Genomic DNA, 14,814 nt, shown 5'->3' with positions numbered 1-14,814 from the left:
AAGGGAATTTATGTACACAGTACCAGCTAACAATTAGAAAATCCATTACAAACCCAGTACTAGGTAATAAAAGACAAAATACTGAAACACCTATACTCATTGTAAGCCAGTCTTCAAGATGAGGTGCCCAACAGCCTATCATTGCATGTGCCCCAAAATTAGAAGACTATATTTCTAGATGTTGTACATCCAGTCCGTGCCACTTCAATAATCTAAGCAGACCTACACTAAACCAAATAATCAGAAAGCACAAGACAGATCATCAGGACAGGCCTTTTGTCTGTCTTTATTTCACCCTAACACATAGGAGTGAACAAATTATTTTGGTGAGTTCCTGCCACAGTGCTACCACTCCTGTTACTTCTCCGATGAGCCCTGAGAGCGTCTCATATATGTGAGTGACACTGTTTGGTGCTTATGTCTTCTAAGTTCATTAAAAGAAGTGGGAAGAGCATTAAGACTGCACCACCTTTGTAACACGTGTGCTAAATAGAACAAGGAATGTGAATATAAGAAATCTGAATAGAAACAGTCTCTTAAGCCCTTGAGCACACAGATGTAGCTTGAACTAGCGCATCTTGTGCAGCTGCACATGGGGCCTACATGCTGAAAATTCTCAGATAGTCTGCATTGTGTATGTTCACTGTCACTATATATGCCCTGTGTTGTTTATGTGTCTCCTGCTTCTCCGTCTTGTACTGCTCCAGGCGCCACAAGCTGGACCTTGAGAAGGTTAAGGAGGAGTTTCTATTGCTTGTAATAGCAGTGGCACTCCTGCTGTCCACTGGTTGAATTTAGCAACAGAATAAATTAAGAAAGGTTATCTGGGTTCTAAGAAGTGTATTTATTGCTTTATGTCAACGTTTGTGGAAGCCACCTTCGTATTTTCTGCTCAGTCATGCAACTGGGCGGGGTACATATGGAGTTGAAGCACCCTATGGTCATTTGACTGGTTTATTATTCCTGTCACAGCTCGGCTGAGGTATCCTTTCCCCAGGGACTGCACAGAGGAGAGGTTGAATGGGGCCATCCGCTCACAGCCTGCGACAATCTACCTCAAAGGTGACCGCAGTCATCCACTCAGAGTGTTCTGCGATATGGATACAGATGGAGGAGGCTGGATGGTGAGTGCTTACAGGCTGGCTAGGGCTTATGTTGTTATAGTGGATATAACACACATGTCTTACCACAATGCAGATTCAAAGAGCAAGTTAGAGGGTATGATAGGGAGTGCAAAAATGTATGTCTGTCCCAAGCTCATGGGTAGTCCTGGTGAAAAGCCCTATAAAATAGCTGAATTTTAAATTATTGTGCATGCTATGGTTATTTTCTTTCAGTAACATGAATTTACTGTAAGGGTCCTCAAATCTGCACTAGATGAATGTGGATTCAAGTAGCAGTCAGGCATTAGAGGAAAAATCTGTCTGGATGGAGTGTTCCTAATCACCATTGCGCCAGACAACTTGATGGAGGATGCATACGCATATGAATGAGGGTACACTACTGCCAGTCAGTAGAGTTGATAAACTGGATGTGTGAATCCCGAAAGAGTAATCCATGAGCTTATACATTTCCTTTGGATAATGCACATGCCTGTGTGAGGCTGGAGGAGGATAGTGGAGCACTGCCAGGGTACCTCAGTGGGACTGATCATTTATTTATTTATTTATAGAGCACAAACATTCATCCGTAAGGATATCATGGCGCTAAGGAGAGTATAACCTAAGTGAGGAGTTCAAGGGGTGGTGAGGTCCCTGGGTAACAGGTCAGGCCTTGGGGAACAGATGCATTTTTAGTTTTTTCCTAAATACCAGGTAATTGTCAGTGAGCCGAAGTTCTAGTGGAAGTTCGTTCCAGAGTGTTGCCACAAGGTGAGAAAAGGAGTGACCCCCTACTCTGGACTTCCTGATACGTTTAGTTTTCACCTGTACCTGAAGACGCGACCTCAGGTTCCGCGTGGATGCATAGAATTCTACTCTATCTTGAAGGATTTTGGGTCCCAGATGATGTAAGACCTTATGAGCAGGACTCAGCAATTTGAATTTATCCCTTTGTCTCACTGGGAGCCAATGAAGTGTCCTCATGCATTCCGATGCTGAGCTGAACTTGCTCTTGCTGCATACCAATTTGGCAGCCGCATTCTTGACCAGCTGCAGTCGAGTGAAGAGATAGTCCGCCATGCCCACAAAGAGAGCATTCTCATAATCCAGCCTGCTTCTGAGCAAGGCTTGGAGAATGGTTCTCCAACACTCTATGGGGATCCATTGAGTCTTTTTAGCAGTTTTAGTATCGCAAAGCTTTTCCCACAGAGTGCATGTACATGATCCTGCATGGTGAGTGCACCGTCAACAAGAATACCCAGATTTTTTGCAGCTTGTTTGGGGGCAGGGGCATTGCCCAGTGAGAGGGCCGCCAGGTTGCATTCCACACTAGATGTGCTCCTCCCGAAAGTAGAATCTCCTACTTGTCTGCATTTAGTTTCAGACAGTGGTCGGACATACAGGCTGCCATTTCCGAAAGACAGCTAGTAAGTCTGATCCTTGTGTCTTTGTGTCCATCAAGACCAATTATCAGTTGTGTATCGTCTACGTAAAAGCAGATACTGATGCCCCATTTTTCGCAGATTTTAGCTAGTGAAGACACGTATACATTAAAGAGGGTAGGTGGTACTCCAAACTTGATTGATTTTGGGGTTGAGGAAAAGGTACCCAACTGTATGGTCTGTGTTCAGTTGCTTAGAAAGGAGCATAGGCACTGAAGGGCTTTAGAGTGTATACCTTTATCATGCAAGGATTTCAGCAGGAGGTTGTGTGAGACGGGATCGAAAGCCGCCGACATGTCCAACAGGATCAGGGCTACGGCTCTGCCTTGGTTAACCACATACCTGATGTTGTCTAGCACTGCCAGGAGGGTGGTTTCAGTGCTATTATTGGCTCCGAAGCTAGTTTGAGTGCTGACCAGGAGCTCATTAGTCTTGAGGTAGTTGGTTAATTGCTTATTTATCAACTTCTCCATCACTTTGGATAGGTAAGGATGCTGTGACATTGGTCGGTAACTTGCCGGGTTTTGAACAATAGATTCCCACTTTTTTTTAGAAGGGGAACTACTGTGGCTTTGTTCCAGATCTCTGAAAATACTGCAGTATGTAGGGATTGGTTAAGTATTTGTGTAACATAAGGACAAATAGTTGGTGCAATCCGGGAAAAGATAAAATGAGGGCAAGGGTCTAGTGGGGACCCAGATTTAACGTCGGCCATTGCTTTTGCCACCTCCTCCTCTGTAAAAGAGTTGATGTTGCTGAGATGGAAATTGGCATCAGGATGTGGGTCTAAAGATTCCCAATCTGTGTCATCTGGTAGATGCTGATCTCTAAATGAGGAATAAATCGCCAAGATTTTATTGACAAAGAATCCACTGATAGCCTCACATCCCTCAAGAGAGGGTGCCAGAACTTTGGACAAACTGGCTAGATTACAGATCTCTTTAACTATTTTGTAGAGTTCTTTCGGTGAACTGCTGTTGTCATTCACACACTTTGTGAAGTAAGTCGTTAGCATTTTTGATGGCCTTATTATAGAATCTCATTTCCGTCTTATATAACTGTCTATCCATATCTAATTTGGATAGTCTCCACTCATGCTCTAGTGTTTTGCACTTTCTTTTAAAAAATTTGAGATCTATTGAATACCATTTTTCAGATTTTGTTCTACCTTGGGGTTTATTCCCTAGTTTAGGGGCACAGAGGTCAAGGGTGTTAGAAATTTCTGCTAAGAGGTTTTCTTTGCTTATATGCACATGCGATGGCCTCAGGGCATCTTGGTCTTTCAAGGAGAAGTGGCGCTCGAATGTGTTAGGGGGTAACAAGCCTCCAGGCTCTTTTTGCCACCATTGATGACATTTGGGAACGGATTAATTTCACCGGTAGGCTAAGGGTGAAAGAGATCAAGAAAAGGTCAGTCCACAATAGAGGTCTTACTTCTGATATATTGCTGGATTCTATATTGAAAAACACAAGGTCCAGGGTATGCCCAGCAATATGTGTGGGTTCCCTAATCCACTGTTTTAATTGCAAGATCTGCATGTCACTGTCCAGATGTTTAGCCGCGCAGTCATTAACATCTTCAAAGGGAACATTACATCTCCTATTAATATGTAGTTCTTGTGTTTCAGTCATGAAGGGAACAGCTGAGCAAGAAGCTGCGCACTGAATTTTGGTTTGTAACCAGGAGTGTTGTAGATAATTGCGCCCCGAGTATAATATGGCTACTGTTTGATATTTGGAATGCTAGGATTTCGCGCTTCCCCAGCTGACCAACTAGTTGGGGGAGGCAGGCAAAGCAGTCCTTGAAAAGTATGGCGATACCACCTCCTTTCCTACCCATTCTATCCTGTTTCAAAAGTTTGTAGCCAATTGGCAGGGCAATGGCGATGTCTGGAGAGTTTTTATCGTCTAGCCAGGTCTCCGTAATAAAAATTAGGTTGGGCTTTATTTCTGCTAGTACATCCCAAATTTCGAGGGAGTGTTTCGGTACTGATCTGGCGTTGAAATAGATACATTTCAAATGGGGGCCGTTCTGGGCGGTTGTACTCTGTAACTGTTAATAGATGAGTTGCTCCACCATTTGCTAGGTCTATGAGTTTCTTTCTCGAATAACTGAGCCTGTTATCCTGCACTGGGTTTAGAGGGGCAGGTTTCTGGCCCCTGTTCCGGCACAGATGGGCTTGCCTTTGGTGTGCCTTCAGCGCTGCGGCCCCGTTTTTATGGCTGCCCGCGTTGAGCATATCCACTAGACCGCTGACCTCGGATACTGCTGCTTCCGGTGACTTCCGGTTTCAGCAGATCCTGAGTCACGGTTCTAACCCTCCCACTGAACCTGAGTGCTGCATGCAGGTAGGCACTAATGAAATCAATGTCCAATTCAAGTTCAAAGCATTTCAGCAGTTTCAAATATGCACCAAGTTTAAAACAGGTATTGTTAAAAGTTGTAAGAACAGATGTAAGAGCAGCTAAAATAGTAAAAAAAAAACCACTGTAAGTGAGCTTCAGGCAATCTTTTGTGCTCACTGCGTTGCAGCCACGTTTTTATGGCTGCCCGCGTTGAGCACATCCACTAGCCGCTGATCTCAGATTCTGCTGCTACCGGGGACTTCCGGTTTCAGCAGATCCTAACCCTCCCACTGACCCGAGTGCTGCGTGCCGATAGGCACTAATGAAAATAATTTCCAATTCAAATTTAAACCATTTCAGCAGTTTCAAATATGCACAAGGTTTAAAACAGATATTTAAAAAAGGTATTATTAAAAGTTGTAAGAGCAGCTAAAATAGTTTTAAAAAAGCATTAAAAATGCAATAGGTCTCGCCTTTGATTAAGTTAAAGCCATTTGCTTTGCTAATGGTATTGTATAGCAAAGCAAATGGCTTTAACTTAATAAAATTCGAGACATGATCGGATTTTCAAAAAGTGAGAGTGGTAAAACTTTTTTTTTTTTTTTGCAGTATTGTGTTATATAATGCGAACTTGGGGTATAGTTGTATCACAGACGGACACTTTCATTCATTGTTAGGAACAGGGAAATTATGTGATTTACCCAGAATCACAAGATGTTTGAGTCTCCCGCCAAGACCCAAACCTGGTTTCCCTGGTTAAAAGTCGGCCGTCAAGCCAAACTGCCGGGAGGAATAGAGAATTGGGGAGCTGGAAGAGGGATCCTCAGACGCACACACTCCTGGGGAAGGGGGGCCCCTTACACCAAACATTGCTTCGATGGGCCCTAACAATCCACTGCTTTAAATTGGGAAGAAGAAGGTACCCGTGCTCGCTTCAAGATGACCGAAAGGGCACATGTGTTGTAAAATACCACACACGTAAACTGCCTTGCGGGGTAGAAAGAAGAGAACCCCCTCATGCTGCTTGATAGGCTGATGAAAAGCCCCCTCGCACATGAACTTAAGAGCGAGTATGAAGGGTGTCGCCGCTAAGCCACTACCCCCGAAAGAAATTTTAAGTGCAGATCCCCACGTCAACATCACATCGAGAGTGTAAAAGATGCGTGACTTTGGTTGGATCACGAATTTAGAGAAGGAATTCTTCACGGATGTATCCACCCAACTGTGCCCATGTAAAGTGTGATCGCCCATAATGATCAGCAGTGAGGCGTGGCGCACCATGAGTATTTCATCCTTACAGTGCAGTATAGATTATCCAGAGCCAGAATGGAAGTCCCAGACCATGCAGAGCGTAAAGTGTACGCACAAACGTGAAGGTCTTTCTATGACCAGTGTGTGGTCACAGTATATTAACAGCAGAAGGCATTACCGTGAGGCGCATTTGCGGAGCTGAGTGTTCTCTATACGGTAGAATTTTGAGGTTGTAAACTGAGGTGCTTTGGGAGAGCTCTTAGGGAACTGATTATATGTATAAACTAAGTTACTGAAGTGAAGCGCCCGAGAAGACCTTTTAATGCCCTACGTGATGCTTATAGTGAAACAAGGCATTATTTGTGTGACGTGCATTGACAAAGCAGTGTTAGGATGACCACTTTTTACATTTTTTTGGGTTTTTATATAGTGCGAACTCGAACCCGAAGGTATTGGAGCGCTTTACATGAGCACCAGTTACGTTACACATTATATAAATAGTATAAAACACTAGTGAACATTGCAAGAGAGAGCTACACTCCGTGTGAGAAATATTGGTATAACTGTAGCAATACGCAGTGGAGTGAGGTGCATTGGCGGAGCTGCCTGCGATCCCGGTTTTACTATCGTCGGTTGCGTTGTCCGAGACGGGGGAGGTCACGGGGCGGGGGGTCGGGTAGTGGAGGAGAGGGGTTATGATGGCTGGAGTGCGCGCTCGCCAGGCAGCCACGGTATAGCGGAGCTTGCCTTTATGGGGCCATGTGTTTGAAACACATGGCCCCATAAAGATAAGAAACCTTTTGCGACGGGAGGAAGTCAGACAAGCTCGTCCAAGTGGGCCGTCTTAAAAATGGAAAGGTCTACGTCACAAAGTGCTCTTTCCCAATGGCTGACCACCGTTTAGCATAAACGGTGAAGCCAGCCAATGGGAAAGAGGGGCGGGGCTTAAAGCCCTTTACAGAACTCCCTCAGAATTATTAAATCTCGCCGCATGTGTCCAGCCACGCTAGCCAAGACCTAAAAAAAAGCTGTATGTGAGCTGACTCAATTATTCAGGCAATCCTTCATGCTCGCTGCGCTGCGGCTCTGTTCATATGGCTGCCCGCGTTGAGCATATCCACTAGACCGCTGACCGCGGATACTGCTGCTTCCGGTGACTTCCGGTTTCAGCAGATCCTGAGTCACGGTTCTAACCCTCCCACTGAACCAGAGTGCTGCGTGCAGGTAGGCACTAATGAAATCAATGTCCAATTCAAGTTCAAAGCATTTCAGCCGGTCCAAATATGCACAAGGTTTAAAACAGGTATTTAAAACAGGTATTGTTAAAAGTTGTAAGAACAGATGTAAGAGCAGCTAAAATAGTAAAAAAAACACTGTAAGTGAGCTGACTCATTTATTCAGGCAATCCTGAAACTGAAGGTATTGTTAGGTAAGTTTCAATGCAGCCAAGTACAGTCATGAACTCTGGGGGAAGAAATGCTAAGGAGCAGTGCACCTTGAGAGTTGAGGTTTTAAAGGGCAGATATCTAGAGAAATATGTATGGCTACTCTAAAAAACATGTATACAATGTTACATGGCAGTAGGGAGATAGGCGGAATATTGGTGGGTAAAAAGGTGTGTATACATTGTACATTTCACTGGTTTGACTTTAATTTAATTTACTTGTTATTTGCTCGTTTGGAAGCACTTTTGCCAGAAGTTAATTAGATGTAATCATAGTTCTTTCAGGTGTATCTCCAGAATCGCCACAGAATGGCCCACCAATGTGCAGGATCCCGAAGCACACTTTTCAAAACACTTTTCTTTAAGAAATGCATCTATTCATAGCATGTAATGCCAAAGATTCATGTTTACCATACTTATGCCATCTCGTGTTGGGCTAGGATGTTTGCAACTTGTTTTTCTTCAAAGAAGTCTTTTAAGTCATGAGGTATGGTGACTTCTATAGTTTGTATTGCTCATCATCATAGGCTTCATTGTTAGATTGTTGTTTGACTCATCAGGTGAGCTTGGTATAGGAGCAGTAGAGAGATAGTAATGATGAACGTGCAAGATATAGTTTAGTGTGTGCATGAACCATTAGCTTCCATGGAGGAGGGTAGGTGCATATTAATCTACGTCACTACACGCTACAAATAGAAGCTTAAAGGACATGTAACATATTACATTTGTAGCATGTGTTGGCCGTAGATACATATGCCTTTGCATCAAATGTAAAGCACTGCGCCCCAAAAGCGGTGGCTAGCTAATGATTGACGTAGATGCTTGAAAAAGTGTTCGTAATACTGCTTGACCCACTAACTAAGACATCAACACAGGAGTGTTTTGTGAATGTATATGGGGTATTCCATGTATCTTCTTTACATGTATCCGCTAGTGGAATGCCTCCTAGGAAACCCATAGAGGCCACTTTTTTACATGTGGAGTGAGCTCTTGGAGTTGCAGGTAGCAAGTTTTAATGTATTTTACTACCCACCTTGTGATTACTGCTTTAGGTTTGGGTGAGCCTTTATGGGGGTTTGAGAAAACTATGAAGAGTTGTTGAATTTTTCGAAAAGGTTTTGTTCTCTCGATGTAGTACATTACTGCCCTTTTAGCATCTTGAATGTGTAGCGCTCTTTCCACCACTGAGTCTGGTTTGAGGGGGGAAACACAGGGAGCTCAATGATTTGTTTGATATGGAAAGAAAAAACTACTTATGGTATAAATTTCGGGTTTGTTAATATTGCTAGTTTATCTGGACGGTTTTGAAAAAAAGGTTCACCAAGGGTAAGCGCTTGAAGTTTTCTCACCCTTCTGACAGATGTGATAGCCACTAAAAAAAGCTACTTTACTTGTAAGAAACTTTAGATCACATGAATGGGTTGTTCAAAAGGAGGACCCATAAGCCTGGTGAGTACAATATTTGGATTCCATGCGGCTAGCGGTGGGATGGAGGGACGAAATACTCTTTTTAGTCCCTCTATAATGCTTTAATAACTGGAATTTTGAACAAATATATGTGTTGTCTATTTTGCATGTAGGCAGCAAGTGTTGTTATGTGTAACCTAATAGAGCTGTATGCAAGTCTTGCCTGTTGTAAATGAAGCAGGTAGCAAATAAGGTCTTGTACGGGAAAGTGGTTGGATTTTTTTCTTTTGGTGTCAAGTTTCACTGTGCAATGTTATTGTTCCTCCAGGATTGTTTTGATTAAATAGATGATGTTATGGACAGCTGAGTATGAATGGCATCCTGAACAAACAACATGTGTTTCGTGCTTTTTTTTTTATATATATTTTTATTGGTTTTGCAATTCATGAACAACAAAGTACAAACTCGAGCCATCTATTATGTCAATTTTAATTAGCATCTTACTGTAGCTTTTCGGCTCTCCCTCCCCTCCCACGTCACCCACCCTTCCCCCCAGCCCGGGTCTCAGAGTGTTCGGTTCTGATGTTATTCAATATTATTTGTGGTGTCAGGTTGCGTGTATCATCTTAGGGCACGGGCTACCCCCTTTTCCCCCCCTTACAGTAGTCCCCACAACCCTGACCAATCATTCTGGCTCAGTCACAGCCACTCTCAGTATTCAGGGTATTATGAGCTATGGCGGCAATGCATGCTGGGGCGTCGACAATTCCGTAAGCATCGCCATTCATGCTCTCATGTCATCTTCCAGTTTTCAACTCTACGTGCCAGTGTCATATGGCATCTCTCTGCATTGACCCACTCCAACATATCCTTTAACCAGTTGCTGACCTTCGGGCACTTGGGGGGCAGCCCTCCTTTCGCAATCCTACGCCTAGCTAGTATTAATCCCAACATGAGAAATTTCCTGCTCAGCTTTTTCTTTTTCAAGAAAGGGACGTGTCCCAAGATGCATTGTGCAATCTGCCGGGGCACCTCCCAACCTGTGGCCAGTGGAGACTTTGAATAATAGCCTGCCAGAACCCCCAAGCTTCGAGCTATTCCATATCAAGTGCAGAAAATACGCCTCTTGTTCCCCGCACCTAGGACAACTTGCTGACTTCTCAGGGTATATGTTCTTTAACCTCTTAGGTGTTAGATAGGCCTGGTGAACTACATATTGTACTAACTTGAATCGTGCATTCGTAGATGTGGTTTAAACCCCTTCGTGAATTAGCTCCCAGGCTCGTGTATCTAGGGGCTCCGTTAGATGTGACTCCCATTTGTCCTGTACAGTGAGCACTGTTGACTGAGCAACCTACCGCAACGCACTTTAAAGGTGCGTGATCAGCCTCCCTCCTCCAGCCATTGATAGCATTGTTTCCAGCGTTCACAAGGCCTCATGTGCCTTCAGAAATGCCGGCCTCTTGCTGTAGCTGCCTCCTTGGCATATTGTAAATACTACCCCTGTCCCAGCTGGAACACCTCGGCGGCCTCCTCTCTAGTTATAAACTGATTGATGGGATAAAGATCTACCAGTACTTCCATCCCCTCTCCCTCCACCTGCACAGTGACATGCTATCGCCGATGGTACTGAATAAGTGTAGGGACCAGATGTTGATTTCGGCTGCAAATGAGGCCCTCTTCAGCACCATTTTGACCGTCCTTTCCCACGCTCTACTAAACATACGGACCATATGGGGCAGCCATGTAGGCGCCCTCGATTCCAGCATTAGGATCTCCGGCAGAGAATATTCTCTGCACAGACCCTCTAGAAGCCTACACTCCCAGTTATCATTCCCATCCAGCCAATGTACAGCGTGCTGTAGTTGCGAGGACAGGAAATAGTATTCCAGGCACGGTACCACCAAGCTGCCCCTGCGCCACTTAAGTTTTAGTGTAGCCAAACTAACTCTACGTCTCCCAGTGCCCCATAACTATTCTATTATCAATTTATCAAGGACATTAAAGACCCTCCTTGGTATATCAAATAGGGTCCCCTGGAAGATATAGTGACATCTAGGGAGTATGATCATTTTGGTTAATGCAATCTTACCCATCAAAGAGAGTTTAAGCATGTTCCCTAATTTTATGCTCTTCCGTAGCCCATCAATATCTCTGTCTAAGTTTGCTTTTTCAAAATCACGCTCCGTGTGTGTGTGATCCTGATCCCCAGATACCGGAAAGCCTTGGCCTCCCACTGGAGTCCCAACATAGACAAGTCTGTGACTGGCCTTTCCACCAGTATCCCCAGAGGGAACAGCTTTGATTTATTGAGATTAATGTGCAGCCACGCAAGCCTACCAAATTCAGATAAGTTATTCTACATGATCGGTACAGAACGGCTGGGGTATCTTAGATATATCAATGCATCGTCCAGGTAAAGGGAGACCACATGGGTGCTCTCCCCCACCTGTATGCTCCAGTGCTTCAGATTCGTCCTGAGGCGGCAGGCCAGGGGCTCCATAGCCATCGCAAACAGCAGTGCCGACAAGGGGCACCCCTGCCATGTCCCCCTGCTATGACCAAAACTCTGTGATATAGTTTTACCGATTCGTACCCTAGCCCAGGGGCTATTATACAACAGCTGAACCCATTTAATATAGGTGTCTCCAATACCTGCTTTCTGTAGGACCTCCCAGAGATAGTCCCACAACACAGAATCAAACGCATGTTCAATATCCAATAATGCTCGTGCATATTGGTTGTTTTGCAAGGTTGGGGAGCGTATTATCAATGATAACCGATGCAGATTTTGTTTTGTCTTCTTATTCGGGATGAATCCACATTGATCCTCTGCAATCAGTTGTGGCAACTGGGGTAAAAGTCTCATAGCCTGGGCCTTACTTTGGATTTTCAGAACAACATTTAGCATGGATAGGGGCCGGTACAATTAAGCCTCATACCTATCCTTAGCTGGTTTTGGGATCATCACTATCAATGCCTCTGTCATTGACCCAGGTAGTATTCCCCCTTATACACCTCGTTGTATGTTTCCAGCAATCTTTCAGCTAGGATCTCCTGCCTGGAGAGATAAAATTCAACTGGCAAGCCATCTCCTCCGGTAGTCATCCCAGTTCTCATCATTTTCAGTGTCGCCTCTATCTTGTCAAAGGTGCGTCCAGTGTATCTCTACCCTCCCCATCTAGACTTGGCGTGTCTATTGTGCCAAGATAGGCTTGAATCTCAGCGACAGTTGCAAGGGCTGGGGCCATATAATTACTTTTCAGATGTGTTGCAAACACTTCCACTATATCTTGTTGCATGTCTACTCTCTTGCCCGGTCTATCACGGAGTCACACTATTGGAGCCCCACAGCTCTCCATCCTAATGAGCATAGCCAGTATATGGCTCACCTTGTCCCCTGTCCTATGCAGTCTTTTCCTATAATTAGAGCGCTCAAATTTGTCAAGTCTATCCCCTGTATCCATGAGCTCCTTCCTACAATCTTGCCAGGGCTGTATACTGAGCGGTGTCTCGATAATCTCCCGCTCCCAAACAGACATTTGTTTTTCAAGGCTGTTTAGCTGTCTATTGAGTTGCTGCCGAGTTGCTGCCTAACACCGTAAGTCATTTTTAGGCATACCCCCATGGCATCCTACTCAACCATCCGGGGCAAAGCACTACCCCAGTTATTTCTAAAATATTCATCCAGTGTCCGGGAAACCTCTGACACATATACCTGGTGTTGGACTTGGCCCTTTTTGGCTAAATTTCCATAAACGTTTTGCCTCCCTAGACCTTTTTTCTGACATGGTGTTGCCAACTTAGATGCTTTGGGCACTGTGCCACTGCTGTGTCAAAGTGCAAGTGCTCCCTGTATAAAGTGTTATGGTAATTGGTTGTCCATAATTGGTATGTTTGCCTTACTAGTAAAGTGCACTATGTGTGCCAGGGCAGGTAATGCAAATGCTACTCATGGGCCTGCAGCACTAATTGTGCCACCCACATAAGTAGCCCTCAAGAGAGAACTCAGGCCTTCCACTGCAGTGCCTGCGCGCAGTTTGCTAACTACCATGTTGTTGTGACAAGTGCACCCACTTGCCATGCCTTACCCTTCCCTTTCCATGCACATCAGACACCCCTATGGTAGGCCCAAGGTACCCCCCTGGGCAGGGTGCAGTGTCTGTGAAAGGTAGGACATGTACTGAGGTGTGTACCATGTCCTGACAGTGAAATATTCTCCTTTTCGTTTTTCACTTTTGCAAGGCCATCTTGCCCATAGGACAGAATAGGGAAAGCTGTGTAATATGTTTCCAGCCTATCGTCACATAGGCTTAAGATGGAGAGGTGAAGTTTAGTGTGCCTGAACTCACAATTTAATAACACATCTTTTTGTGAAGGTGGTTTTTGAATTGTGTGCTTAGAAACCACGCTTTTAGAAGTGGCTGTTTTTTTTGTTCTAACAATTCTGTGTGTCTCTGCCTGGTTGTGGATTGACTGTCTGGATTTGAATGTGAAAGGATCTGGGAAGTGTCTTGACCCGGGGGAGGAGTAGGTGAGACAGCAACAGGCTGATCTTCATCTGGAGTGTAGGGAGGAGGAGTAGCCCCCTGGATGTGAAGAGGCCTGGGCTGCTGCCATAAAAGAGTGGCTTCACCTCCTGCTGAGTGTCTGAGGAACCAGACCCCCATTATCAAAGAAGGTGCCACTGGCAGGAAGACACCCAGAACTGGTTTGGACAGGGGTCAGTGCCCCCTGAACACAAAGACTTCAAAGACATTTAGGGGTATAACTATGAGAACTGAAACCCCTGAACTTTGGACTGATCAAGACTGAAAAGGATCAAAACTACTTCGTGGTCAAGAGGAACCTCGGCCAAGGAAGAACAGCTGAAGAGACTGAAGAGAAGGACTGACCCTTGCTGTGTGTTATGGGGCTGACCTTGAGTTTGCTGATTTAACTAAGGAGAGGCTAAGGGACTTAGCTGTGTGCTGTGCCCCCCTGCTTGAAAGGACTTTGCTGTGTGCTGGGTCCCGAAGTAACTTGTCTCCAAAGGCCCGGGGAGAGCTGGCTCCCTGTTGTGGAAACTCAGGAACATCAAAGTTTCCAAGTGTGTCTCCGGACGCTGTGTGTGTGCTTTTTGCAGCCTGAGGCCATCAAAAGCATTGCCCCGGGACTGTGTGCCCCGGAGACCAACCGAGTCTCAGCGACGCTTTGTGCGTGTGCAGCCTGAGACTGCCGTGGGGTCCATGGAGCTGGTTAGAAAGTGCCCCATGACTGTAGTGCCCCCGCAGCGTGAATCATCATCCACGCTGCTGTGTAGCTGTTTGTGGCCCGAGCCCTCATCGTAACTGAGGCTGTGGATCAAGATCGCCGCCCCTGGCCCGAGCCACTACGTGCTAGAGGATTTCGTAAAGCTAAGGAAGTCGTGAGGTAATCGTGATCGTTGTTCGCAAGAGGAATCTGCCCAAGATCGTCAGCAACGGAGAAGGCAGTGCCGTAACCTGTCCGGCTACAGCGTCGCCTTGCATCGGAGCTGTGTCGTCATCGGGAGTGCCCAGCATGACGTCTGACGAGCGGGGAGAGAGAGAGATAGAGAGCAAGGCAGTGCATCCCCCAGGTAAGGATTGGACTCCGGTCGGGAGCCGCAAGTGTGTGTGGCCTGGGGAGGCGTGCAGGAGGAGTACAGGAGTGCTCCTGTCTCTCTCCCACTGCATCGCGTTAGACGCGCTGAGACCTCGAGCGGCCCAACCTGCCTGGCAGTACCGGGGCCGCCCTCGGAAGTTCAGGACTGTTGTCTGTGGTTGGGGCCTAGTGGTGCCCGCGCTAAACTCGTCGATTGGCC

At 45.6% G+C, this 14,814-nt stretch overlaps 1 protein-coding gene across 8 annotated transcripts in view; it reads left to right on the top strand.

The window, feature by feature from the left end:
* The window catches only part of LOC146805993 (uncharacterized), a 731,342-nt gene that overhangs the window by 618,979 nt on the left and 97,549 nt on the right, over positions 1–14,814 (top strand). For all 8 annotated transcript variants that reach the window (XM_085623346.1, XM_085623342.1, XM_085623340.1 and 5 more), the window contains one exon: positions 973–1,124. In XM_085623346.1, coding sequence (XP_085479472.1) covers positions 973–1,124 — 152 coding nt within the window. The remainder of the gene's footprint in view (positions 1–972; positions 1,125–14,814) is intronic.

The sequence above is a fragment of the Triturus cristatus genome, chromosome 8 (assembly GCF_964204655.1).
Source record: "Triturus cristatus chromosome 8, aTriCri1.1, whole genome shotgun sequence".
In the NCBI taxonomy this organism is placed as follows: Eukaryota; Metazoa; Chordata; class Amphibia; order Caudata; family Salamandridae; genus Triturus; species Triturus cristatus.
Note: the sequence above shows the minus strand (reverse complement) of the source record. Positions and strands in the feature narration are given on the sequence as shown.